Below are 26,115 nucleotides of genomic sequence, written 5' to 3' on the forward strand. Positions count from 1 at the left end.
GACACTTTTCAAGATTTTGCATAGTGATTCTAAAACGTAGAGGCAGCAGACAAATAAGGCAATGGAACCAATTTTTACCTCCAATATATAACTGCCAATGGGAGTGGTGGGAGTGAAAAATGTATTGCCTTTTTGTAATATTCGGAAGGACCCACAAGTTCTGGACCTTGTTCAACCTTCTCAGAACATCTATAAAGCAGATCAATATATGAGTGACAATGCAGAAGGAATGTCTTATAAAAATATTTACAGATACAGGAACACTTCACTTTTCACACAAAAAAAGTAATTTGACAAAGCTGCAAACCTTCACTAGAGAACATAAAAAGAACATTTAAATAGTGTGAGAATTTGCCTGCCGCTCGATTTACAGTTAAATATGCATGTGCTGCCCTCTGCATAGAATTTATACATACTTTACTCTGACGCTGTTGCCGTAATACTGTCTTAACAATGCATGTCGCTGTAAATTAATACATAAAACAAAACCCAAAGTCTTTGGCAAAGTGGCAAAAAATACATTCCCTTGACTGTTAAACAGCAGTGTGAAGTCGGCATTCTGTACACACACCTTAGCATTATGTAAATGCTTCAACAAAACGGATTTTGTTCCTTCATTTAGATCTTTCTTAAAACAAAGCTGGAGAGAGAGTAAGAGACTTCTGTAAACGTAATCGTCTTAAGTGCCATGTGTAGTTATAACGTTTGTGGATATTTCTGTGAATGCTTGCGTTATGGATCCTTACAACGGTCAGATTGGAGCTAAATGAAAATTCACTGTACCGCCTAAAATTTGGTCCGACCCTTCAGATAGTGCAAAAAGAACAATGCAGAAAAAGAGGCTGTTTTGACCATTTTCTGCATCCTGATAATATAAACAAGTAACATAATAGATAAAATGCCAAAAGAAAAACAGAAATCCATCATGCAAATTGACATAATTGATACGATGGCAATAACATTAATTGTACAAAAAGAACTACAAAAACATTTTTAAGGATATTTTTACTTTTTCAATCTTCAGATCTGGTCTGAAGTGGACCGTGATATGTATGTATGATGTTCTTTATGTCGCTCTATGCTAATTTTGCTTCTGTATTAATTTTTTTTGTTTTTAATTAAACATATGATTGTGTATCACAGATTACACATCCCAATAATCTTCTCATGGCATTGTGGTCAAGGAGTTCTCTTTTTCATGCTGAAATGTATTTTTTTCTTTCTTTTTTTTTTTTTTTCAGAAATGACACTGGGGGACATTTCACTTCCAGAAATGTCCTTGGTTAGAGGGCCAACTCTAGGTCTTCAAAGAGAGGAGTAGGGGAGCCTGCTGCCATGCACAAGATGTAGTTCTCCCAGATGGAAAAGTCAAGTAAAACTGTGTTCTGGTTCACAAAGAGAGATAGAGAGAAATTTTTTAAAAATTCAGCAGGAAAATTTGTCCCTTTTACAACTCGTTCTTCTCCCCCCCCCCTTTCCTTAAAGAATGTGAATGTAAATGTCTATGTGGTCTTAGAAGCAGGGAGAGACTGAAGAGCGTAAGGTGGCGTAGAAATTCTGGAGGCGGATCTCCCCGTCGCTTGGCGAGTGCTGAAGAGGTCTCGGAGCTGCCCGGTGTCCAGCGGACCGTGCCCATTCACACTGGCACAATATGGAAGCCGAAGCTGTGATCCCGCCGCTTGATTGGGTTTCCATGGTAACTAGTGGCGGTCATAGGCAGTGGCAGCAGTGGGGGGGGGCGGAACCTCTTGATGCGGCACTATAATAATAAGGGGAGCCTGAAAGTTAACAAGAAGAATGGACTGTTTGAAAACACATTGTGCCTAAATATCTATCCTATTTTTTTATAAATTTTTTAAATTTTTATTTTTTTTTATTGAATAAAATAGAGCATTTTATTTATTTTAAATCAGCAATAAAAATGAACAAAGCTGGGACACTTGAGCAAGGGACTCTTACTTAATAATGCTGGGTTGCTGAATCTCCATGCTTCATTGTAAGTTGTATACTGTGGATGGCTGTAGGGATTCCCTGAAAACTCACTCCCTAGAAACAAAAAACGAAATAATTAGTTTCACATCCAAAACAATACATTTTACTGAATTTACTATTGTATAAACTGTATAAAAGTAAATTCAGTCATTGGTTTATTCAAATAATTCAACTAATAATGCAGTAACTAATTTCTTTTAACACTTTCAATGTGTATATATATAATACACACACACACACACACATACATATGTATGTAATGTATACAAATTCTATATATGTATATTCCATTCTCATTATTATTTCTGCACCAGTTTCCAGCTTTTAAAGCTGGATTTTGTTGGTTGCTGTACACTTGTTCGTAAATTTTAATCTCCTTCCCTTGTTCACGTCTTGGAATTTCACAGGGTAGGAAGTAACTCAGTCCCTGCTGGCTAGCCATGTCATTGGTCCAAGAGCCTTTTTGTTCTTTATGACACACTAAAAGGTGGATTTTTATATAAAGCTGGTGAGGAATAGCTCCGGGTTTAACAGTGTTTGGAGCTGGTCACTAAATCTTGGTCAGTGTGGGTCAAATGAATGGAGAGGAATACGGGAGCAATGGTGAAGGGAGGCAATGAGGATTTCTCCCCTTTGTCCAGACCACTGTGAATGATAAAAACATATGGGCTGTAAACCTCTAATTGATTAGAACCAAAGGTGCTTGTGTTCTCCAGCCAAATGAATTCTGTCACTTCACTGTACACAAAAGAAAAATGGAAAGAGCTTTGTGGTTAATCTTTCTTTCTTTCTTTTAGCATCTTTGATCTTCTTAGGGTTAGCAACAATTATCATCACGCTGTCATTAAAAGTAACACAGGACCTAGGACCTAGGATTTGCTATAATGCAATGCCAAAATTGTGTAATATACAATATATAAATAATATAACAAAATAATTCTTAATAGAATTAATGTTACTAATCAAATGACTTAAATCTGATGAATCATTAGTGCAATAAACATTGAGGAAATTGATTTGGAAATGGATTTCAACACTACGGATGCATTGTCTTTGCTTTTCAACAGTTACATCAGTGAGGAACTATCATTAAAAATAAACTTAATTTTTTTATTTTCACATAAAAAATGTCAAGGTTACATTGTGGTATAATCAGAATGCCAAACTGAAGGTCATGTATTAATACTTAAATATACTGTTTTGTGAAATAAATATGAAATAAACAATGCCAAATTTGACTGCGCAACATTGGTCTTATTTATTATTTATTTTTCTAACCCCGCCGTGTAATTTGCTATAGGATGTGGATTCTTCATGCACTGACCAGTACTATGGTTCCAATTCTAGCTCTCTTCAGCCGACACCCAGCTCGAGTTTGTGTTTCTATGGGTGGCGGCGAAACACTACCCATGTCCCTGAGTGATGGTGATTTAAATATTTACAGGGCTTCAGTGTCTCCCTGTTTTGTGAACCCTGACTGTTTGCGGTGAACCTGAACGGCAGGTTAAGTACAGCGGGAGAGGGAGCCGCGCCGGCGAGGCCGGACACACGAGGATAGCTGTGTTTACATGACGGTGTGAAATATGTTTGTCTGTAAACGCTCCATGGACACTCTCACTGCCGTTTACTTTCTCTTTAAAATAATCAGAGATCAACAATAAAAGATGACAAGCCAATCAGTTGGCGGCGAAATTACATAAATCATTTGTTAACTACAGACCGTGGAACTTACCAGGAACCATTCCAGCAAGTGTTGATGTTGGGTAGCTGCCCTGGCCGGTGGGGGGTACGTGAGGGGGATACCCTGGTAGGGTTGTGTTTGCCATATCTCGGCCTAGGAGGGAAAAAAAAGCCCAGAGACTCTTATAGCAGAAAAGGACGCAAATAAAGTTGAAACAGACTGTAAATACAGTTTTTGGTTGACCTTGTTCATACCCCTCACCTGGTCTTGATTGTCGTATTCCACTCAATATTTCTGTGTGTTTTGGTGTTAAATAATTCTTACTTTCCTACACTTGCACCCACAAAGTCCCACATAATTGTGACATTTTGGTTGATAATAGACATATGATTGCTATATCAATTGGTTTGCTAATATATATATATATATATATATATATATATATATATATATATATATATATATATATATATATATAGTTGGCTTTGTTTGCATTAGTATGCTAAACAGCGTCAACTGGTAGAACTAGTCAGCTGTGTCCAAGTAAAGGCAGCAGAAGGGAATGGTGGGTGCATGTGCGGCGGGGGTGGAGACCCTCGAGGGGGGTCAGGAGGCATGGACGAGAGCACACACACACAAGGGAGGCCAGACACAGGCACGCATTGTGTACGGGGCCGAGCCGGGTACAATAGTCACCGGGCCCCCGTTTTCATTAATGCCTTCAGAGCTGATGGTTTTCGCTCCCATCAAAGCCGGACTGGTGTCTTTACCTTGGTGGGAGGGACTCTGACTCTCTGAATATATCTGCCATGCTCTCACTTTGTCCCCACATATTTACAAGATTACGGGTGTAATTTGATTTACCATGGCTTTGGAAGTCAACCATTTCAAACAGTCCCTTTACATGAACCAATTATGTACTGTATTTAATTATGACCAATAAACATCATGGGCACTATTTTTGAACCGGTGGTAAGCACAGCACTAGCCACTAAGATTGGGGCTTGTTTGCTTGGATAAGGTCTACCTCCTCTGGATTTACATATATGTGGAAATAAAACATGAAAGAACGCATTTATTTTGATGGTTGCGGGTTTAAATCCCCCAGAATAAAGGAGTGTAAGTGGGAGCTGTCAATCATCTGTCTCCTCCTATTTCAAACTCTCTATATAAAAAGAGATCTAAAGATTGCGTGACAGAAACAATTATACATCTGTTAAAAGGACAGTACATTTCTCCTTTTACTGATACAGATGTTTTTTTTTTAGGTTTTATTTACGAAGGATGGCTTATCTTACACCAGCGAACTGTGCCCAAATAGTGCCCCAATTCTCACTTATGCAAAATATACTGATTTTGTTTTTCATTCCCTTCAGTTCTTCTGTCTCTGAGGGGTGATAGCATTAGATGCCCGTAGCCATTGTTGTTTTGTCAGAAGAAAGGTCTGTGTAAAGGAGGCTTCTTTAGATGCCCTCAGCCTTCAACAAGTCGCCTTGGAGAAACAAAGAGGCTTTAGTTCAGCTCAAGAGCGGCTTGAGCTCCTTTTCTGAAGGCAGAATGAGGTTTCAGTGTCTTCATGAAGATGAATAGAACTCATCGGATACAGTTTAATCGCTGTTATTGTAACGTTAGAGAATATCTGTTGCTAAGACAATGCCATAGCTCACACATGGAACAAGGGGCAATGTAGTTACATGTTGTTTACTATGGTTTCTCAATGTTGGCTTGGAAATGGCAAGGGGCAAAGACAGCCGAGATGACCTTCGCGTTCAACGGGTGCTCAGAACAAAGTCATGTGGGCGAGTGGCTCCTTTGCCATTAAATCCGTTGCGACAGGGACACCTTCGTGTTTGCAACAGCAACTACTGGAATCTTTGACCTCCATTTTCTAGATTCAGCGCATGGCCATTTATCACCGGCCAAAAACCGCTTCGCCCTAATTAATTACAACTTAGCAAAGAATGTTTGGAGAGCCAAATTGCTTTAATTCCCCCAACGCCCAGTGAAAGTCATTCATTATCAAATGTGTGCTCAAAGGTTAGTTTGCTTTTGTGAAGACAAAATAAGCATTAATTTTGGAGCCTAGGACCATAGCTCCCGGATGAATATGCTGACAAGTGGTCCTGTCAAAAAGTCACACTTTTTTTTCTGTCATATTAAAAAAGATGTGACAAATGCATATGCATTTCTGGAAAAAATTATGATCCTCATAGGAGATGTTTTAGGCTGCATTTACATTGTAAATAATGAGCAGACTGCACTTTTGTCATGTTACATTACAAAGGTTGATTTTTCACGTTTGTTATGGGGACACAAGTGACAGGGAATGCATCTGGTGTAAAACTTATTTTATGTGCCAAATTATTTATGTGGATGACCAGACCGGTTGATCCACTGTATATAAATAAAATAAAATATACATCCACTTCCTCTTGCATATTTTCTCTTGCAACGTTGCTGAATTTTTTGTTTATATGTATGCTACCAATAGAACCAATATCACATTTTTTACATGTTAACAACATTTTTTTATATTAGAATGTTTAGGAAGTAAATGTAAAACTTTTTATAATGTGAAACTTATCTTGTTATAATGTTAAAATTAGTTTGTGAAAATATTTAATGCTTTTAAAATATATTTACATGATAAAGTGAAAAGATTGTTCAAGTGAAAAACATCCTTTTGTTATGGCTTAGTATGAAGATAAGACAAGTATGAAGAAATACTGCTATTCATTGAATATGTGTAGACATTAATTTGTAAGTTTTGGTTTGTGTATTATTTTTGTTTTGTAGTACGAATGGAGCTTCCAGTGCAGAATGACAAGACTGGTTACTTTCAAAATCGTGTAAATTTCAGTCTGGAACAGTGGTGGACTGTAACAAAGTAATTTTGTATCTGTACTTTACTAAAGTATTTACATTTGTGGACACTTTTTTTACTTTTACTTGGGTTCATTTATATTTCAAAAAGAAATCATTTTAAAATCTAACCTTTGACCCGTTCGATCAAAACGGCGTCAAGAGTGGCTTCAAAGAAATGCACACATTTGCCTCAGAAGGATCCGAAGCATAAGTGCACCAATTGAATAACTGCGCGCAGCTATTTGCCAAAACATCCATGGAAAGACTTTTTCGGAAAAAAAATGACTTTCACCTTCAAATTTGTGCATGTCTCAGCACTATATGATTTTGTCTCACAAGAATTCACCGTCTAATCTAAGAAAACAAGTAGAGGTAAGCCAAGATTGTTTGCGCAGCCAGATGAAAACAGAGATCTGTACCATGTCTTGCTAATAAAATAACTAAAATGAGGGGGGGAATTATCGTACATTACAGAATTATTGATTATACAGTGGGTAAAACGATCAAATTACAATGATTATCATGCGTCTGGCATCACTGTATGTTTTTCAGTGATAAACATGATAAAAGTGCTATCAATTAAAGCGATACAAAGTGATAAAAATTATCAACACAACTTTAATTTTTCATACCGGAAAATCAAATATGTTATAATGTACAGTGTGATGCAATTGGAGTGGAGTTGTGCTTGTACTCAGCTCTACCAAACCAAACACCAGACAGATTATCAGTTAAAAATTAGACTTTAGAGCCACAAGAAATCATTGTACTTTTCCTTTTGATACTTAAATACATTTGAAGGCAAATACTTTTGTACTTTTACTCAAGTAGAAATTTAAATGACGGACTTTTACTGGAGTAACATTTTTCCCTGGGTAAAGTACAGAGTTTGTGTACTTCATCCACCAGTGGTCGAAGACACCTCAAGGATGGAGAACTCACTCACTGCTTCAAAGTATAACAAAAACGTCCTGCTAATAATACCTTGGAAGGTGGGGACTGTGAAAGAAAATCCATCAAAAATATTACAATTCTGCTAGTCTTAATAAAAGGAATTACAGCATAATAAGCTTATCCCATCCGCACAATTCAGCCAACTTTTATTAGTTTGTACTCGGGCAATTGAGCTATTTAATTTGTAATATACCATTAATAGGGCTGAGAAAGAGAAATGCCTTGTGCGGAAGGGGCCAGGCGGCCGCCCCTGAATTTTGATGACGAGCACAATGCCTTTAAATCCCATTCTTATTTGAGCCGCCTTCTTGAGGTATTTTTCAGCACTAATAGGATAAGCAAAGGACACAAAAGATTCCTATCGTCCTCATATTACACTTCCAGCCACCCTGCAAATGATGGCTTTGCAAATCACTCATCTTTAATAGATTATGCAAATTCCAGGACATGAAATCAACATGATCAATAATAGCGGGCGTTTTTTTTTTTTTTAATTGGCACTAGAAAACATTTTAAGGATGAGCACAATATCCACTTCTCCCCGCCTCAGTATAGGTGCTATTAATTTGAAATTGGATCTAAGCCTAAATGCAAAAGATAATTTAGAGCCCCCCTTCCCACATACACACACACACACACACACACACACACACACACACACATACACACAGCTCAGCTTCTTGTCTGGTTGGTTTATCACACGCCTATAATATCCCTCTATTACCACAGCCGCGCATCGCACCTGATTAAAACACACAGCCGTTATTAGTGTGTGCAGCCACCAGGGGAAAAGGCACAACAGCTCACGCATTCCCACCACGGGAAGGCAGAAGCCACCCAGAAACATCCCAGAGAGCTGAGCAGTAAGGAAATGGCAGTGAATGCATGATGCAACACTTGAATGCATGATGACCGTATTAGATTCTCACAAATGAACCTTTTGGGGTCACAGGCTGTACATCATGGTGAAAAAGGTGATTTGTTAAAAAAATAAACATTGAACCCCTCAGCCCCAACCAAGTGTTGAGTATAATTGACATTTCTGTATTCTGTATGTAAATCCATTTTTGGTACATTTCATGAGCTATCAGTAATTACCATCATCATCATCAAAATACAAATATTAATATGTTAGAACTTATAGTTTTAATGGCAGAGTTTGGTTTTGCAGGTGGACGGCGGGGGAATTTTCAGCAGTGCTGTGCCCCCCGTCAGGGTGAAATCCAGCCCCCAACCCACCGCAGGTGCGAAACAAAACCATTGGCTCCCCAGGCCTGGCTCCTCTGTCTCCCAGCCCTCCCGACCTGGCTTCGAACAAAGGACAAACACACACCTCTGTCCTCACAGGGCCTCGCCCACACAGGAACCCACCTCCACGAATCAGATAAAGGCCTTTTTCTTCTCCACACATGCCTGACGCAGAGAGGAGCGAGCGAGCCCACTTTCAATCATTCTGTCTTCCTCCGCCTCCTCCCCTTACGAGGAAGGAACCGTTGCCTTTTTGATGTCTGCCGCATAATTATGTGAATTTTAATAAACGCTCCGTATATTAATCTCGCCGGCCTGACAGTAATCGTAAACTATCAGTAAACTTAACCTTCTTCGCGGTAATAACAGTCGCGACAATGAAACAATATTTCAATTAGCCCGGCAGTCATTAATTATGACAGGCACGCGAGAAGAAGCAAGAGAGAGAGGGAGGGAGAAAGGAAGGACGGAGGTGGGGGAGGGTGACTGGAGATACATGGAAAATAATAAATGAGGCTAAACCACCATAAAAGGCGCAAAAAAATAAATAAAAAAACAGCCACTAACTGGAACCATCCGACCCACCACACTATCTTTGATATAAAAAGACCTTGAGCCAATGATACTTTGAGATCTAATTTTAGATGTCATGCCACTTGGTTTTGGCCATGGTTCCGGATAGGGTATGGATGGTCATTTTGACCCAGATCCGCATCGACACTAATGGTTGCTGATGGGTTGGCTGTCTTTTGTCTGTTTGCTGGTTGCTCTATGCTGGTTTTGCTCGTCACTGTGTGACATAATGCAGGTCAACCATTTTTTTAAGGAATGCTTGCTGTAGGGGCAGTGGTAGCCTAGGGGTTAAGGAAGTAATCAGTAGGTTGCCGGTTCGAATCCCGAAGCGGCAAGGTGCCACTGAGAAAAGCACAGTCCCCACACACTGCTACCCGGGTTAAATGCACATTTCATTGCGTGCACCGTGTGCTGTATATCACAATGATAATCACTTCACTTAATTCGCTTAATTTTTGTTATATAGGGTGGTAGTGACCTAGTGAGTAGCATCAACCAGTTGACTAATGAGGAAAAAGGTTGGAATACCAGAACATGACGCTAAGAGACAGCGGCTAAAAGACTCCTTGCTCTTCCAGGTGACTGCTGAATTGTCCCGTTGTCCCTGGATGTGCAGTGCTCTGGAGGCGCACAGCCAATGTAGGTTCCAATCCATTCTTTGAAAGAATGATGAGAAGGGGGAGGGGCATCATGTTGGTTGCAATTTGCAGCTTCAAGACTTAATTGCCACTTGCCAATGTGGTTATTTGACCTTTTCTTCAACCTTTTCCATACAGCGAATATGTTTGGTGGAATGCAATGCAGCATGGCGCCTTACCTACAGCGTAGCTTTGCGACACAGTGGGGCCGAGGTCAGCACTGGTACTGGAGGCCTTGACTTCGTCCAGTCCGGCATTCAGAGCGGGAAGGGAGTACTCATTTGCCTGAAAGTGGATTTCGACAATTAAACAGCGATAAGTTTAACTGAAGAACTATCCATCTATGCTTCTTTTTTTATTCTCACACATGTTATATTTTGGAGGCACTATTTAAGGAGTGGTACATTGGAGACTTTCAGACATTCCTACGTGCAGATTTAGTTTGGACACGTATGTGTGATATTTTCTGACAGCCACATGAAAGTGCAAAGAAAACCGGGAAACAGGTAAAGGAGGGGAGAGGCCAGACCTTGGCCACACTTGTAATCCATTGACAGGGGCTGGTTTAAATCATGAGGAGTTTGAGTGAGAGCTGTCAATCCTGGTTATGGGATCCTTTTCCATTTTAAACGTTGTTCATAAAATCATCATAAATGTTTTTGCTCTAGGTGACGGAGAGGGTACTTAATAGTTGGATAGTGGATTTCTTCTTCTCCAAGACACACATTACAAGCAACCAGTTTATCTAGTTTCTGTTAATCCTGAAGGTCTGTTAGATGGGGTGAACACGCCCCATGTGCTGTGTCTAATACAGGACCACAAATACCAGACCCTGAATCTTGCTTTAAATCATTATTCGTTATTGTGTTCATTTTGATCATATTCAGACAAACAAAGTCTGAAACTCTTGTTAGAGTAAACAAGTATGAAGACCTGGTAGAGTTAACCTGGTGATTCTATTTGTTTTGTGGGATATTATCTCTGTACTGTTTATCAAGTTCCCTACCTTCAGTGTGTGTGTGTGTGTGTGTGTGAGAGAGAGAGAGAGAGAGAGAGAGAGACCGCTAGTTGAGACGGTGGGCAGTTGGAGCGTATCATGAATGTATTTTAGCTTTTGTCTGGGAGGAAGTGGGATTTGTGAGCTGCTTGAAAAGCCGCAGCATCTGCTGGCCTTTGTGCTTCGGCACAGCGCAGTCATCCTCCTCTTGACCAGCCAAGGGAATCCACCCCCCCCTCTAACGCACACATGCATACACACACACACACACACACACACACACTGTGCCCCCAAACACATGCTACAAGGTTAACGTTTGTATACCCTACACCGAGATTAATTCAGAGTTAAATCAGATATCATTTTAAACCTTTATCACTAACTATACCAACTGCAACGATTAAAGCTATTACAGATTTCACTTGAATCTGACTAATTCCCAGTCATATTGAACTAAAAAATCTAACACTTATTTCTCTCATTGCCTTAATGGTGATTTGTTTTTACTATAATGCCTCCAGAGGCTTTGTATTGACAGTGTTTGTTCAAAGCCTGGCGATCTGCGTGTCCGTGTGGAGTTTTGTCCCACAGGAGAAGCCTGTGACCCCCAGCCTTGTCTGTCTCTATCAGAGATAAACTCTAATTGTCTGCTACAACTGTTCCCTGGCACAATTACGGATGTTTTCCTCTTTTCTTGAAAGCTTTGGACGCAGAATGGATGTTTTATCATGCAGATAAACGGCAGGAAGAAAACACACACACACACACACTACTGAAAAGGCAGATTTTGAAAAGGATGACCAAATGGCTAGCATAAGTGTGGGAGGGGTGAATCCATTGAGTTCTGCATCTCCAGAATGGCTACTTAATACCCCATAGCAGAAGCCAGACATTGGCTAATAGGGCCACCTTTCCTGAAATGCAGGGGGGGTGGAGCGACAAGGAATCCATGAAAGCAAAAACCCTCTGATTAATTTTGCATTAAATTAAAACTGATTTTTCTGGACCACTTCAGCTCTTTTCTTTTTAAGTCAAAGTCTCTCCAGCCATTTTTTCCTTTTAAAACACCCCCCCCCCTCTCCCTCACTCTCTTCGTGATTGCAAGTCATTTCCAATTCGTTTTGGTATTGATCTTGCAGTAGAAATCAGTTTTGTAATTAACTGCAAATTAGGCCCTCTTCTGGAAGGTGAGGTCTGTCCCCCTGATTTATCACCTGCGTAATTCCCTGCGATCGGAGAAAAATTAAAATGAACTCAATTAGAGCCATTTTGCTTTTGGTTTATGGAGCCGACTTGTAGTTTCAAGGGAGAAATTAATAGGTGCTTGTTGTTTAATAGTCTGATGAGAGTAAACAAAGGTTATTCATTGTAATAAGCTCAACATTTCTTTCTTTTTTTATAGGAAGTCAAAGGAAATGGATCTGGCACCCTTTTTTTATGCAAAAGGGCATCTTAATTTAGCAAATGATGATGGATAGGAGATGTTGGTTCTAAAGGAGCTCGCTGCAAATTGTCTGGTTTGTTTAAAGGGGGTTTTGTAGCACCGTGCCATAAATCTGGCATGCATAGGACTGTAAACGTTCTTAAAATTTCGAATAAAAAAAAAAAATGCACCGATGGTTCATTATATGTTGTTTTTCTCTTGACACCTTTTTCACAATTACCATGTCGCTGCTGAATTTTTTCTCTCAAAATCAATAAAATGTGGGAGTTTTTCCAAAGGCTTGGATCTCTGCATAGGACTGGACCTCATTTATGCAGGCTGAAAGCATTTTCAACACAGCCGAGGCCCATCAAACATACCTTCAGTTCTATATGCAAGAAATGGTCAATAAACCCTGATATACATTAAGCAGGATGACGTTTTAGCTGATTGATTGCTTTTATGTTGCAGTTTGAGTCCAATTTCACAGGCAAAATAAAAACAATGCTGCATTAACTGTGCAATTACGTGATGTCAGTTTAAAACAGCGAACATTCGGCAAGTTACTGACCTGTTCGGGCTTGATGTGGTCTGATGTGGAGAAGACGTCCGGGTAGGTGGGTCTCTCGAATACGCGGTCCAGGGCCTCCAGCTGCTGCTGGGTGAAGGCGTCGGCCCGCAGGTGCTTGCGAAGGCTCTCCACGCTGCCCTGGGAGTCACTGTTGGGGCCGGATCCATCGGAACCATCTGCAGCAATGACCAGACAGTTGCTTTACTTTGGTTTAACAATTTAAACCTGCCATTAAAGTTTTTATAAAATAAATGATCAGGAAGTGCTTTGATTCACATGGTAATTTGGATTATTATATTAACTAATGAAATACTGAGAAATAACTTACTGAGCATGCCTAGTTTTAGACTGCATCCAATGCACAGGTATTAAAAGATTATGTAAATTATGTAGCTCAGGTTACACTGTAGAAGTAATCATTATTAAAATTACATTATTAACCATATTATTATGTTATCGTAACCAGTTATTTATCATACGGGAGGTTTTGGATTGTTGCACTGGAATGTAAAAATGACTTTTCGTCCTGAAAAACATTTTATTTTTGACCCCTAGGGAGCAGGACACGTTGAGATTCGAGGCCCTGGATGCACCGTTAAACCCCCACCCCATTCCACACATTAGCCTGGGTGCTCAGAAAGGGGTCTGATGGATGTGGCTCCAGCACATATTCCAGGGCTAGGGGCCCAGCAGAGGAAGAGTCCGTAATGGCTGCGGGGAGACACCTCGCTGCGGAGAGGACGGCCTCCTGCCGCACTAGAGTCATCACGAGGCAGAAGTGACTGATGGACCACTGTTACTCGGGATCCGTGAGCCTGGCAGACAGGCAGCAGCAGTGATTACAATAAATACCAAAAGAGAAAACAGCGCTTTAAAATCGCAGCCCTCGATTCCCAGGAAGTGCCGTTTTTTTGCCGTACTAAGGCTGCCCGCTCCAGCATGAGTTGGGAAAAAAAAAAAAAAACCTGAAATTGTACAGTCTTGTTCAATCATTTCCCAGGGAAGGGAGAGGTGAGGGGGGGGTGAGCGTTCTCTAAACAGAGGCGTTCTCGCTTGACCTGATTACCCCGTGGTGGGGAGAGGGATGTCTTCGCCGTGCGCTTTTGTCACTCGTGTGTGTTAAACCCCTTTTCTAACAACTTCAGCCAAACCCCCCCAACTCATATCCACAGGGGCTTCCTGAGCCCCCCCCTTCCCCCCACCGACCCATCCTCCATCCTCTCCACATATTCTGCAAAGTCTCAGCTCCCTTACAAATCTGTCATTCTAAATTTGCTGCAGATTATGTGCTCTCCGCAGCGAGAGAGAGTGTGATGTATGATATGCAAGGGCCCTATTGATTGGTCGCGCCGGTGGTGAGGGGGGAGCCGAAATGAACTTGAAATGAACATCATGCCTCAACTCATTGTGCGTATAATACTCTACTTAATCCCACATTTTTCTCTGCCACGGAATTCAATTGATCAATCATGTCTCGCTGATGGCACCATTTCGGGGGCGTTATTGCCTTGCCTTTCTCAGGCCTGACCTTTTCAGCGATGGGGGAGCCGAAGGATGAACCTGACTCTCATGATGAACAGGAGTCATACAGAAAAGATCTGCAAAGGGTGTGTGTGTGTGTGTGTGTGTGTCAGCGTGTGTGGTAGATAGAATTATGTTTCTTTCTGAGGTGTCCTTCTTGCCGGCACCTCAGTACAAAGAGCAGATGTATTGTTTTCGTATGTGCCAATCTATCTGACGTGCATTCCGCGGACACAGTGTGTTGACATTGTTTCACGTTTGTTGCAACCTGTACCGACCCAGGGATCTGCACAGGATGGCTCCCCTTCGGGGGCCTGTTGTTGCTTTATCAAACTCAATTGTGCTCCTTGGTGCTAAGTTAAATAGAGTCATTAATTACTCACCACCGGGGCACCGAATGCAATCAATAGCCGCGCATTTGCTATTTAACTGTGCGGTAGCTTCTGTACTGCCACCCCCCCACCATAAAAAACAACAGAGCTCCTCATTACAGCATTAGGTATGGGGTTCAATGCAATTAAACACTGTGTTTTGAAATCATAACTTAATTTGCCATCATAATAGCCAAGATGAATTTAGTCATTTTGATCTGGTTAGAAATTATCGTTTGCTTCTCCCTGATTGGTCTAATTATGTTACATTTGTCCATTTAAAGAGTTTTTTTTTTTTTTGCTTGTTTAATATTCTCTTGGTCTGCTGTTCAATCATGTAACATCATCTTGCTAGCTAATGCAGAAAAAGTGAGAGCATTGTGCTTTATTTAAAAAAATGTCTCTCAAATACTCACTGGGGCTGTTTTATTGATCGGCGGCACAGTTGAGTGTATTCATTTTGACACGGCTCAGTATTAACTCTCTGGTAATGAGGGACTGGCCTCCATCAGATCAGATAACCAGCTCTATAAAACAGGCTCGCCTCTGCGGCTTTGGCACCCAGGGGTCACGACCCCTAACAGCAGATTGAGCCAAAGCAATTCATAGGAGGAGCAGGGAGACTGACTGCACTACCAGTGAAACCCACAAAACACAGAAACTCTAAAATGATCACGACGAGAGTGAGAAAAAGTAAATGGGATGAGCGTCCATTGTTCATATCACCACAGCTTTTAAATGTCTATTCTACTGTATTCTGTTCAAAATACTTAAATGCTGAATTAAATAAAAAAAAAAGTTTAATGGTTAAAAACAGTACAGTATAATATGGTATCTCTCTCTCTCTCTCTCTCTATAATCTATATGTGTCTATATATAAAAAATTGATCGATGTAAATTAAACTTTACTATGCACAAGAACACATCCTGGTAGATGCAAAGATCAAGAGAGGGAGATGCAAAATTGTTCTGCATTGTCATAAGACTCGCTACGCCTGCTCTGGAAAAAAATGGTTATTTATGAAGGCCATGATGCGGAAAGATGGAGCGGCAAATAAGAGGGAGTGTGGAGGGGGGGGGCCGCGCTAGCTGTTCATTTCCTGTACAGCTGCTGTATGCTTTAAGGGCTCTCTATTATTTTCATTGAGTGTCACCAGTTTGGCTGAAAGAAATCTAGGCACATACAGTATGTATCTGTTCCTTGAATCCGCTGGGCATAGCCTTAGATTGCATCAGCAATGTATCTGAATTACACTGTCACCTGCAAAAAAATTCCCAATGATCAGTGGGAATGATATTAACCACAAAGAAAATACTTTTTTTTTTTTTCCAGAAAGTTCTCTGATGTTTATCAATATTAAAATGTGCACAATCTCTCATTATTGGATTCCAGTCTGATGAAATAGTCCGTATATGTGCATCAGGGGGCACAGGTATCGCAACCACCTTTGATGTTGGCTATAATGGCTGTGAACCAATGCTGTAAACAAAATTAATTGTGTTCAGTTTCTGAAATGCTACGCCGCATGCACAATCTGTACTGGTGCACAGAGAACCCAAATGACAGTAAAACCTAAATGTACAATTTATTTTAGCCTCAATGAGGTTTGCAACATGAATTTTTGCTAACCTCACTTTTGCTAATCAAGCGGTTAGCAGAGCAGCAGCTAGCAAACAAGCAAATTAGCTAGATAACAAGCTAAGAGCAGCCTTGTGAAGTATATTTGCATCTAAATCAGCGAGTGATTTAATAAAAGGATGTAAGTAACCATAAAGTTATGTATTCAAGTCCATCGCAATGTATGAATATTGTACATTTACAGCATGTCTATTAAGAAGCTCCACAACGCTTATAGTGATATCAAGGCAGATTCACTGATTACACTTTTTACCTCAAGCTTTAATTCTACAAACTACTTATAATGCTACTATATTTAGTAATTTAGTGTGTTGGGCCCCAAATTAGAATGCATCGATCCAAGCTAATAATTAGCCTATGTTAGAATTAATATTATAGTATAGAACATTAATCTTTGTGTTACTGTGTTCTGTAATGCAATGTATTGCTGTTACATGACTAGCTAGACTGGTCAAAGCAATTATGACAGACTTTGGGTACGAGCTGCATTGTAGGAAAAAGAAAATAAAAGGCTGAAATCATTCCCAGGCCCTACAAGCCAGTGCAGTTATGCAAATGGTCACAAATAATTGCTCGGTGTACTGTGATACCAGTTTATGTCCCATTATTCCACAAATATGGCTGTAGCATGGGCCCTACGGCTATTGCTTTTGTCTTTCTAATAGTCTGCTCGTCTGATGGGACCGGTGGGGGTGAGGTGGCGAGGGTTGCCGCGCGGTTGGAGGAGGGGCGGGATGTTAATTTGTGAAGTAATAGCTTTCCTCGGTGGACCTGCAAATTCTTTGAAATGCCTCTGTGCCCGGGTGCGCGGGACAGTTGCGGCCACCGAAGACGGGGTCCGTAGGAGTCCTTCTATCCCGGCAATGCTAGCTGCCAAGTGTAACGCGCTGCCCTTAATTCGCCGTAGCGTGCAACGACGGCAGATTAATGGCTCTTATGACACCTGCGTCCCCGAGGCTTCTCTCTGCAGATGCCAGTGTACATAACACGCGTCGCGCAGCATTATCTCAGCGCTGCCTCCATAACGGGGACCGTCCTTCGTTTTTTAGAAATGGGAACGGACCAGTTCTGAGCCCTCCGACGCCTTGGCGCTAAGCCACGGGCGCAGCCTAAAGCAAACGGCCACCGAAGGCCGGGCCATCCATTACACCGATACTGTACCCTTAACCCCCATCTCTCTTCTCGCCCATGTTCTTTCCGAGAGGCATTTTGTGGTGCGCAGTGAGTGAGATCAAGCTCGCAGTGACAGTGTTCGGGGGCCGTGGGCGACACAGCAACAAGGACATTTAATCGATGCATTAACCACCGCACACGGACACACACACACACACACACTGGATAATGACTACATACGTAGCACGACGTTTTGCAAATAAGTTGTGGGTCAAATAAGCAGCGGTAATGATTTATCTGCTGCAACAAATGGTCATTAAAAGCTACTTTGGCTACTAAAAATGCTATTTAGTGTGAAACCTTTGTGTCATATACCCCGATGTGGTAATATGGATGTCGTTATATGGATGAGGCTATTATTATTATTCTTTTTTTTTTTTTTTTTAAGGAGCCATGGCTGGAGGCAAGAACATTGTTTCTAAAGCACTTTCTGATGGCAACTACGTGACCGCGGCCTGAGGTTCATCTCTTCCCGAGATAAAGTACCCCTGCCCTGTGGTTCCAGGTGGGTGCAGTCTGACTGAGACAGGAGGAAAGAGTATATAACAACCAGAACACCCCCCCCCCCCCACACCTTCACCTTCCCCCGTTTCTGTGCTCCCCACACCGCTCAGGCCGAGCGCTTAAATCAAGGAAACGGCAGCACATCAGGAGGATCATTTGAACGTGACAAAAAAAAAAAAAAAAAAAAAAGGAGGAAAAAAAAGTGCCACTGAGGCATTGTCTGTCATCAGGTAGACTGCAAGGCTCCCTCCCATGTCCTCTACGGCTCCTTGGCGTCCTTGCTATGCCCGTCTCTGTAGGAAATGTATGCATTTCTCACCGAGGGGCAGATGATTTAACCGTCTCTAATCACGGTGAATGGGGGGGGGGTGGAATGTCGACGGCGTCTTTTCCTTTCTGCGTCGCACTTCTCCCGGAAAAAAAAAAAAAAGTCTGCCTGTGTTCCAACACCACGCTGGTTTTTTTTTTTTTTTTTTTTTTTTCTCCCCACCACCACTCTGCTGGGCAATTTCCTCTCGACATATCATAAGTCATTAACCCCCTGCAGAAGCAAGCAAAGTATATCAACCCCGCACATCCCCGAAACTGTGCGTCCCCAACAGATCGGCTACACGACCACCGACTGAACAAAGAGATGCCGTTTAGTTCTACTTCTGCTCTTCTCTACATCTATAAATAAGGCATGTTAAATGACATTCTGCTTTACTATGGTAAAAGTGAAGTGATCGCTTGAGTACATTCTCCGTGTACAAGGAAGCCATATAAAGAGTAATAACAACATGGACAATCGGTGTCCAAACATTGTCCTTCTATATCAAGTCAAAACCAGTTTTAATGTCATCTCAGCTGTTTACATTAAAACACACTAAATGGTGCAACATACAACGCAAAAAAGAAGTACAAAATCACATTAAGAGAGGTCAGCTGACAGGTCAATAACCATAAACCCTAAAACAAAGTGCACTGAGTGTAATTGGCTTAAATTAAGACTTTTCTTTCTTCAAAATACACCCGAAAAGTTGCGTCATTCAACGTTTGTGGTCTAGACAAAGACACACCAATATTGTATATGGCGCCAAATATGGCATTTCCTAAATGAGCGGTTTTAATTAGTCTTAAAAAACGTCCGCTCGTCTTTTAGAACCGTAAGTGTAGATCTAGTGTAGAACTGTGCGCAGGATATTAAGAGTCATAGAGATCATCGCCCACTTCAAAAAAAAAAACCAAACTCCCACATCCTCCCTCACTTCAAAAGGAGGCGTGGAGAAGACACGGGGTCATCTTGCGCTTGAAGTGATTCCTGTCCTGGACATTCTTTGACTGACCTGGGTGGCTGGCTGGATCATCTTGACAAGTAATTATCTTAGCCAGCTTAAGCACTTCAGAAAAGATTAATTGCCGACGACAACAGCGGAGATCACGTCTTTAACGGGAAAAAAAGACCCCTTTCTCTCTACTTGGGAGCGCAGAATATTCTGCAGAGGTTAATTTGCTGTGCGTAATGAAACGGCGAGTAGCAAATACTGCGTTGGCAAAGCAAGTGTGTGACAGTCAGGATGGTACGAGGCTCATCCAGAAATGACAGAACGTCATTTTTTTTCATGATATGCGCAAATATTCTGAACTTTGAACCTGGAAAAAAAAAACCGCCCTCCACAGCATAGCAGCATAGAGTGAAAAGGAAGTAAATCGCACCGCATTACCTTCATCTCGCTTTCTCTTTTCTCCATTGGAGCGGGGAATACCCAGAATGCCGTTGATGGAGTAAGACCCCACCGGGTCGTTGGACGCACTCGACACTGGTGGCGATGCCGTGCTTGGAACTGAAGAGTGAACATTTACATGGAAAATGAACAACTTACGCAATTTTTCAACAGAATTAGCTGACTGGTTTTAAGGAAGTTTCCTACTAAAGCCATCTAAACACTGTAATAAATAATGGGTGGTTGGTAGTAGCCTAGTGGGTAACACACTCGCCTATGAACCAGAAGACCCGGGTTCAAATCCCACTTACTACCATTGTGTCCCTGAGCAAGACATTTAACTCTAAGTTGCTCCAGGGGGGGACTGTCGCCTGTAACTACTGATTGTAAGTCGCTTTGGATAAGAGCGTCTGATAAATGCCATAAATGTAATAAAAAGGCACGAAATGAACTTTAACGGCCATAAACAGAGTCAACGTATAGTGTCAAGAACCTGCTCTGCTGCGTAATGGTGGGAAGGCGCATCTTATCTTACCTATGGTGTGCCCGGGTGTGGAGAGGGAGGTCCCGTCGGGGGACGGGTGGAACGGCTGCTGAACCTTAGTCCGAATGATCCTGCCAAGCGAAGAGGAGAGGCCGGTCAGCCAACCGCAGTTCTGCGCGAGCAGAAGGGAACCGACCCCCTCACCGAGCAGAAAGCCACGCGGGGTCGTCGGGGCTCTACTTTTAAAAGGCGAGTCGCACGTGAATATACAAAGGCCTTTTTTTTTTTTTTTGGTTGTTGCTGCCGTGACCGATCTTGCGAACAAAGCATGAAATCACATCAATTCACCTCAATGACCGGCTTCACTGCCTCTACCTGGCTGACACTAATCACCCCCCCTTCCCTCTCTCCCTCGCTCCTTCTCTCTCAGGGTTGGGGTTTTCTTCGGGATTTGGGTCTCCTGGATCGGGCCTATCGGGCTAGAGTGGACGAGGTCCCATCGACCCGGCTCCAGGATAGAAAGTTGTGGATTAGTCACACAGGCAAACGGATGCAAATGGAAGGCAATAAATTATAAGTGACAGGAAAGCAATAGTTCCTCATTGCTCGGCGCGAGCTCGGGCCAGCATCAGATTCCTTTAATCTGACTGGCACTTGGGGAGAGAAGGGAGCCGTCACCGTAATTTGTAAACTTTGGAGCTATTCATCACGTGTGACATGCCGCACCGCGCCTCGCTCAGAAAGACGGAGCGAAAGAACAGGCTTGAGCAGCTCGCCGCGTTCAGTCGACTTCCTGAACGTGATGCACGCCTAAATCGTTTCATAAGGCGCGCAATGCAGGGGGCCTATTGGGCCTATTGATCCCGGCCGCTTCGCTCTGGATTATTAAAGTACAATGTTTACGTCGCAGTCATCATATTCAAAGGGTAAACGTGTGCTCCCCATAATTATTTTCGTATCGACATTGGCCCGCAGGAGGGACAAGCCCGGGGAAAAACAGCACGCGTCAATATTTTTTATTTCGCTCCCCTCGCTCCCCTACACAACAGTTATTTGACCCCGTGGGTTGCGGGCGCCATCCGGATTTCGGAGTCCGTGTTCTTGATATCGAATAAGCAGTTTGGACGAGTGGGAGGGCGGATGAATGACTTTGGAAGAAATATTGAAATTGATGTCGTTGGGGTTTTTTTAGGTGTCCAGTCGGATGCCGTTACTTGTTGGCAGCTTCCCGCTGCGGTTTGGGGACAAAGAACTGCAGAATTTGTATTATTTAATAATGCATAAAGGCCAAAAGTGCTTAAAGCTGCGATGCAATGTTCTCATCTGGCCTGTAAAATATCCATATAAACAACATATTGAATGTTTAAAAAGTCACCGTGATAATATATGGTCATGAAGGCCAGCGTACAGAACATATAATTAATAAATTATTATATATTAAAATAGTGGAGTGATTTAGTCGCTCAGTAACTCACAGTCGCGTTGCAATGGCATTAGGGAGAAGAAAAGACTTGGATTTAATTGAATTATTCTATCTGACTCAAGCCATAAAGCAAAAGGATAAATTAGGTTTAATCAAAAGGTTAATAATTCACACAAAAAATAAGAAAACTAGCTTCCATCTTGCCCTAACAGAATTGTGTTTCTTTTGTGTCTTTCATATTTTTTATTTCCTACATGCACAAAGTCACATTGAAAACCCCTTTGAGGACTTTTAAGGCACATTTTCTTTTACTTTTTAGAAGGAATGTGTTCAAACTTGGTCCTTTAAACCAAACAGGGGTCGTGGAATTATTCCTTAATTTTTCTTTCCCCTCCACGGTCCTTTTCTGCTTTTTTTAGTGTAGTTCTTTTTTCTTTTTTTTTTAAAAGCAGGGCTCATCCTCCGCGTTCCCAGGTGGACTGTGTCCCCGTCGCAAACTTCAGCGTTTCACCGCGGAAATTAGAAACCAATTTTAATTTCCAACACAATGATCTAAAAGAACGAACCCTCTCGCGAATCACCGATCAAATACGAAATCCATCTTTATTCTTACGGAAATATTACCACCGGACGGACCGAGTGAAATTCCACTGGCACGAACCCGAGACCGCTGATCGATGAAGGTGATCTGCGCTTCCTGCAGATGCGTCGGTATCGATCTGGTTTCATACAGACGCCCACGCGGGACACCCACGCGGGATTCACAAAGACTATATGGCAGCACCAACCACAACCATCATCCCGGTCACTTAACAAATTAAAAATTAATAAACCATTTACTTTTTAATCAGCGCTGAGTTTCATAATTCTCCATGAAAAAAAAATGAAATCAAAGATTTAAAAAAATATATCAGAAATGTATGTTGTTTTGGAATTTTACTTTCATGTACATTAAATAACATGCAAATTTACCTTAATTATTTTCAGAAAATTCCTTCATTTTCTATAATGGATACCGCCCTTTTTGGACAGGGAAGCAGCCTCAGATTACAATTTTTTTGTTTCTATTCCGCTACATTTTACAGGCGATGCAAGAAAACGCTTCCGAATAATAACGTTCATAACATTATAGTCGCTCCTACCGGTTAATGGACGAGACGCTGGGAACCGTGTCGTTGTCGCAGATGCCCTCGGCCAGCAGCCGGTCCCTGATCTCCCACGCGAACATGGTGGGGTTCTGCCTCTTGTAGTCCGCGATTTTATCCACAACCTTGGGGGTGGCGACCTTCGGCTTGGATCCCCCGATCACCCCGGGTTTGATGCTGCCCGTCTCATAGTATCTGCAACGCGGACGAGAGACGTTTACAGACATTTACACGTTCACCACGACACGTCGCGTGGAAAAAAAAAAACCCACCCGGAGCCGATAAAACCCGATCGTTACGTTCATTAAAAGCGCAGATTTCCCCACGCAGACACGTATTTTAAACCATCTTTCATGTTCAAATTAAAGTCCAAAACGACCCAAAGTATCGTTTTCAAAAACTTTATATTTAAATGATCTCATTTTCAGGTAATAAAAAATATCTAATAAACACAAGAAAGGGTGGCCGCACCGTTATTTCTGTGGCCAATATTACGACACGTTCAGATGGTGGTAGGTGGCTCCATGGCCGCCTTCAGAAAGTTCCCAGAGGAACCGCTCCTCCGAATGCCGCCAGAGCGTCCACGAAGTTCTGGGTTCGCGGGGGTGGGGGGTCCCCACACACCTCAGGTGTCTTACCTGCCCAGGATCTTGCTGACGCAGCCGTGGCTGACCCGCAGCTGCCTGGAGATGTCGCAGGGTCTCACGCCCTGGTGGGCCAGCTCCACGATCCTCTGGCGCACCACGTCGGGCAGGGGTCTTCCGTTCACGAACACCCCGCCCAGCTGGTTCACCCCGCCGTGGCCTGGGCGAGAGAGGAGACGCTTCCGTGTTCCGTAACGCGTCAAACACAATTCATTCAAAATAATAATTTAAAAAAGACATGCTGTAATGCGTTTTCATTTTACAATTCCAGGCCGCATTTCAATCGTTTTCTTTTCTCGTAAACAGCGACTATAAATTTCGATTACTTTTCTTCGGCGTTTCTTTATTTACTTAAAAAAGAAGAATTTATTGGCGCGCCATCACAACTTAAGAAAAAAAATACTTTTTTTTTTTGTTAGAATAATTGCAAAAAAATAAAAATAAAAACTGTAAGTCTGTGTAACCAGTCTGGAATTAAATCGATGAATTAGTTGAACGAATGCCGGTCCGCTTCTTTTTAACTCTTGTTCACCATTTTTTTTTTCGTGCAATAAAATAATCCTAATTGATGTTTTTTTTTCGAATAGTGGCGATTTTACGGGGGAAAATCGTTCAAACAAAAGGCTTTAAGCGAGCCAGCGGCGGCCGTCTTTATCCGCCCGCAGGCCGCTACTCCGGCGCTACTCACGGTGCATGGCCGTGAACGGGTCCGCCTTGCAGTGGATATCCATCGGGCAGCAGAGGAACGCCAGGTAGTCGACGGAAGCCGCCGTCTCGCCTCCTGGTGCGGGCGCGCGCGCGAGGAATGGGCGCCGCGCGTCCCCGGCGGCCGGAACTTGGCGAAGTTGCCCCGCGCGACGAGGCGGCGTGGGGTGGGGTGCGGGCAGGACGTCAGGTGTCCAGCATGACCGGCGCCCCTGCTTCGACTCTCGTTATTAGTCTTCCAGGATGCGGGGCGGGCGCGCGCGGACGTCCTCGGCGAGGAAGGGCGACGTCCTGGGGTCCGGAGGGTCCTATTTCCCAAATCCCGGTGGCCTGGAGCGGTCGGTCGCGGGGTATTTCAGCCTCTCTCTCTACCTATCTCGCCCACACGCACACGACATCACGCGTGTACACACCACACACAAAAAAAAAAAATAATAATAAATGTCACGAGGTACGTGGAGACCGTGCGCGTGCCCGCTATCCGCGGGGTTCGGTGCGTGCGTGTGCGTATGTTCGGCGTGCGTCGGCGCGCGTCTCGAGGTGTGGAGTGAAGCCCCCTAAAAAGCCGGAGCCGATCCGCCGCTTATATGGATGAGTTGTGATTCGCGGAGCCCGAGCCCGGATGAGGAGGGCCCTGAGCCCCACGCGTGGGGAGGGCAGGCTGACAGGCAGGCAGGGAGGGAGGGAGGGAGGGGGCCGAGTTGGAGCTCACAGGTAAGACTTTGGCGAGGGCGACGATCACGTTTTCCCAATTTCAGATATCGAATATCGACACAATTGTCTCTGGACAATTTGGTCAAATGAACGATGTAAGACTCCGTCAAAAATGTGACTTCATGTAAGATTATTAAAATATATATATATAAAAAATAAATATGCCGTATGATTTGGTCATTATAATGTCGGTAGCGTGAGGGACCACGTGTCCGAGTTCCTCGGGGCGGCGCCGCGGCCTGTAGATGGCGCTCTCTCGATTCAGTTTTAAAGCGGAGGCGAGTTCCGAATAAAGAAAGAAATGCGAGACAAACGGGAAGTTTGAAAGGCAAGACACGTACGCGCCGTGACTTGTACCACGCCGGACGCCCGAGTTAAGAAAAACATAAAAAAAAAGTTTTTACTCCCGCAAACTAGACTAGAACCGAACGACACGTCGCAAAGCGTGACATGCACCTGCAGCGCAGCGGCGTACACGATACTGGGCGACATTGTACAGCCGTGCTGGGTGGACGTGGCATATTATTTCCGTGACGTCACACACGTCAACAATTAAATAACCGGACACAGCATCAAAGGCCGATCAATTCTGCGTGTTTTGTTCTCGCACGCATGCAGACCTTTTTATTGTAAACCGAGCTGACGTCTCATCGTCGAGAAATTAAAACAAATTTGCATTTTTTTTTTTTTTACTTGTTTGTTCTGTTTCTGCGTCTCGTGAGCATTTTTAATTCCGATACGAAACCCCATGAAGGGCGACGGAGCGCGGTCGGACCCTCGCCGTTTTCAGGGGGCTTCTCTGAGGATCGTGGGGGTCGTTTTATATATATATATATATTTTGTGGTCCGGCCACTGTTTTTGGAGGGAGCTTCTGGTACAATATGTAGCGCCGCGGGCTGTAATTTCACACTCCGGCGCACCTCCAGCCCTAAAGCCACATTATCCCCATCCCACCACCCCCCTTCTGTAAGACCCCCCCAGTTTTTCCTTCCGCCTGGCCCTGCGCGTTCTGCCTTTTGTCTCGATTTAGAAGGGGGGACGAAAAGACGATGGTGATTATTTCTATTTCATCAAATATGTAAAAATGACGTCAGAACAGATGGGATCTGATTCTGACCTTCAGCTCTCTGTTCGGTTGCGGAAGGC

The 26,115-nt window shown here is 42.8% G+C and overlaps 1 protein-coding gene across 1 annotated transcript; it reads right to left on the minus strand.

Moving 5' to 3' along the window:
- Nucleotides 1-879: 879 nt before the first annotated feature.
- LOC114770857 (paired box protein Pax-2a) lies at nucleotides 880-24,280 on the minus strand. Its single transcript, XM_074933611.1, is given in 12 exon segments — nucleotides 880-1,736; nucleotides 1,738-1,778; nucleotides 1,960-2,046; nucleotides 3,725-3,826; nucleotides 6,504-6,509; nucleotides 10,131-10,236; nucleotides 12,943-13,118; nucleotides 19,854-19,949; nucleotides 20,389-20,468; nucleotides 22,903-23,100; nucleotides 23,544-23,709; nucleotides 24,238-24,280. Coding segments are annotated over 12 exon segments (1,137 nt in total). The 3' UTR covers nucleotides 880-1,700.
- Between the last annotated feature and the right edge of the window lie 1,835 nt (nucleotides 24,281-26,115).

Source organism: Denticeps clupeoides, chromosome 2 (genome assembly GCF_900700375.1).
Source record: "Denticeps clupeoides chromosome 2, fDenClu1.1, whole genome shotgun sequence".
Classification (NCBI taxonomy): Eukaryota; Metazoa; Chordata; class Actinopteri; order Clupeiformes; family Denticipitidae; genus Denticeps; species Denticeps clupeoides.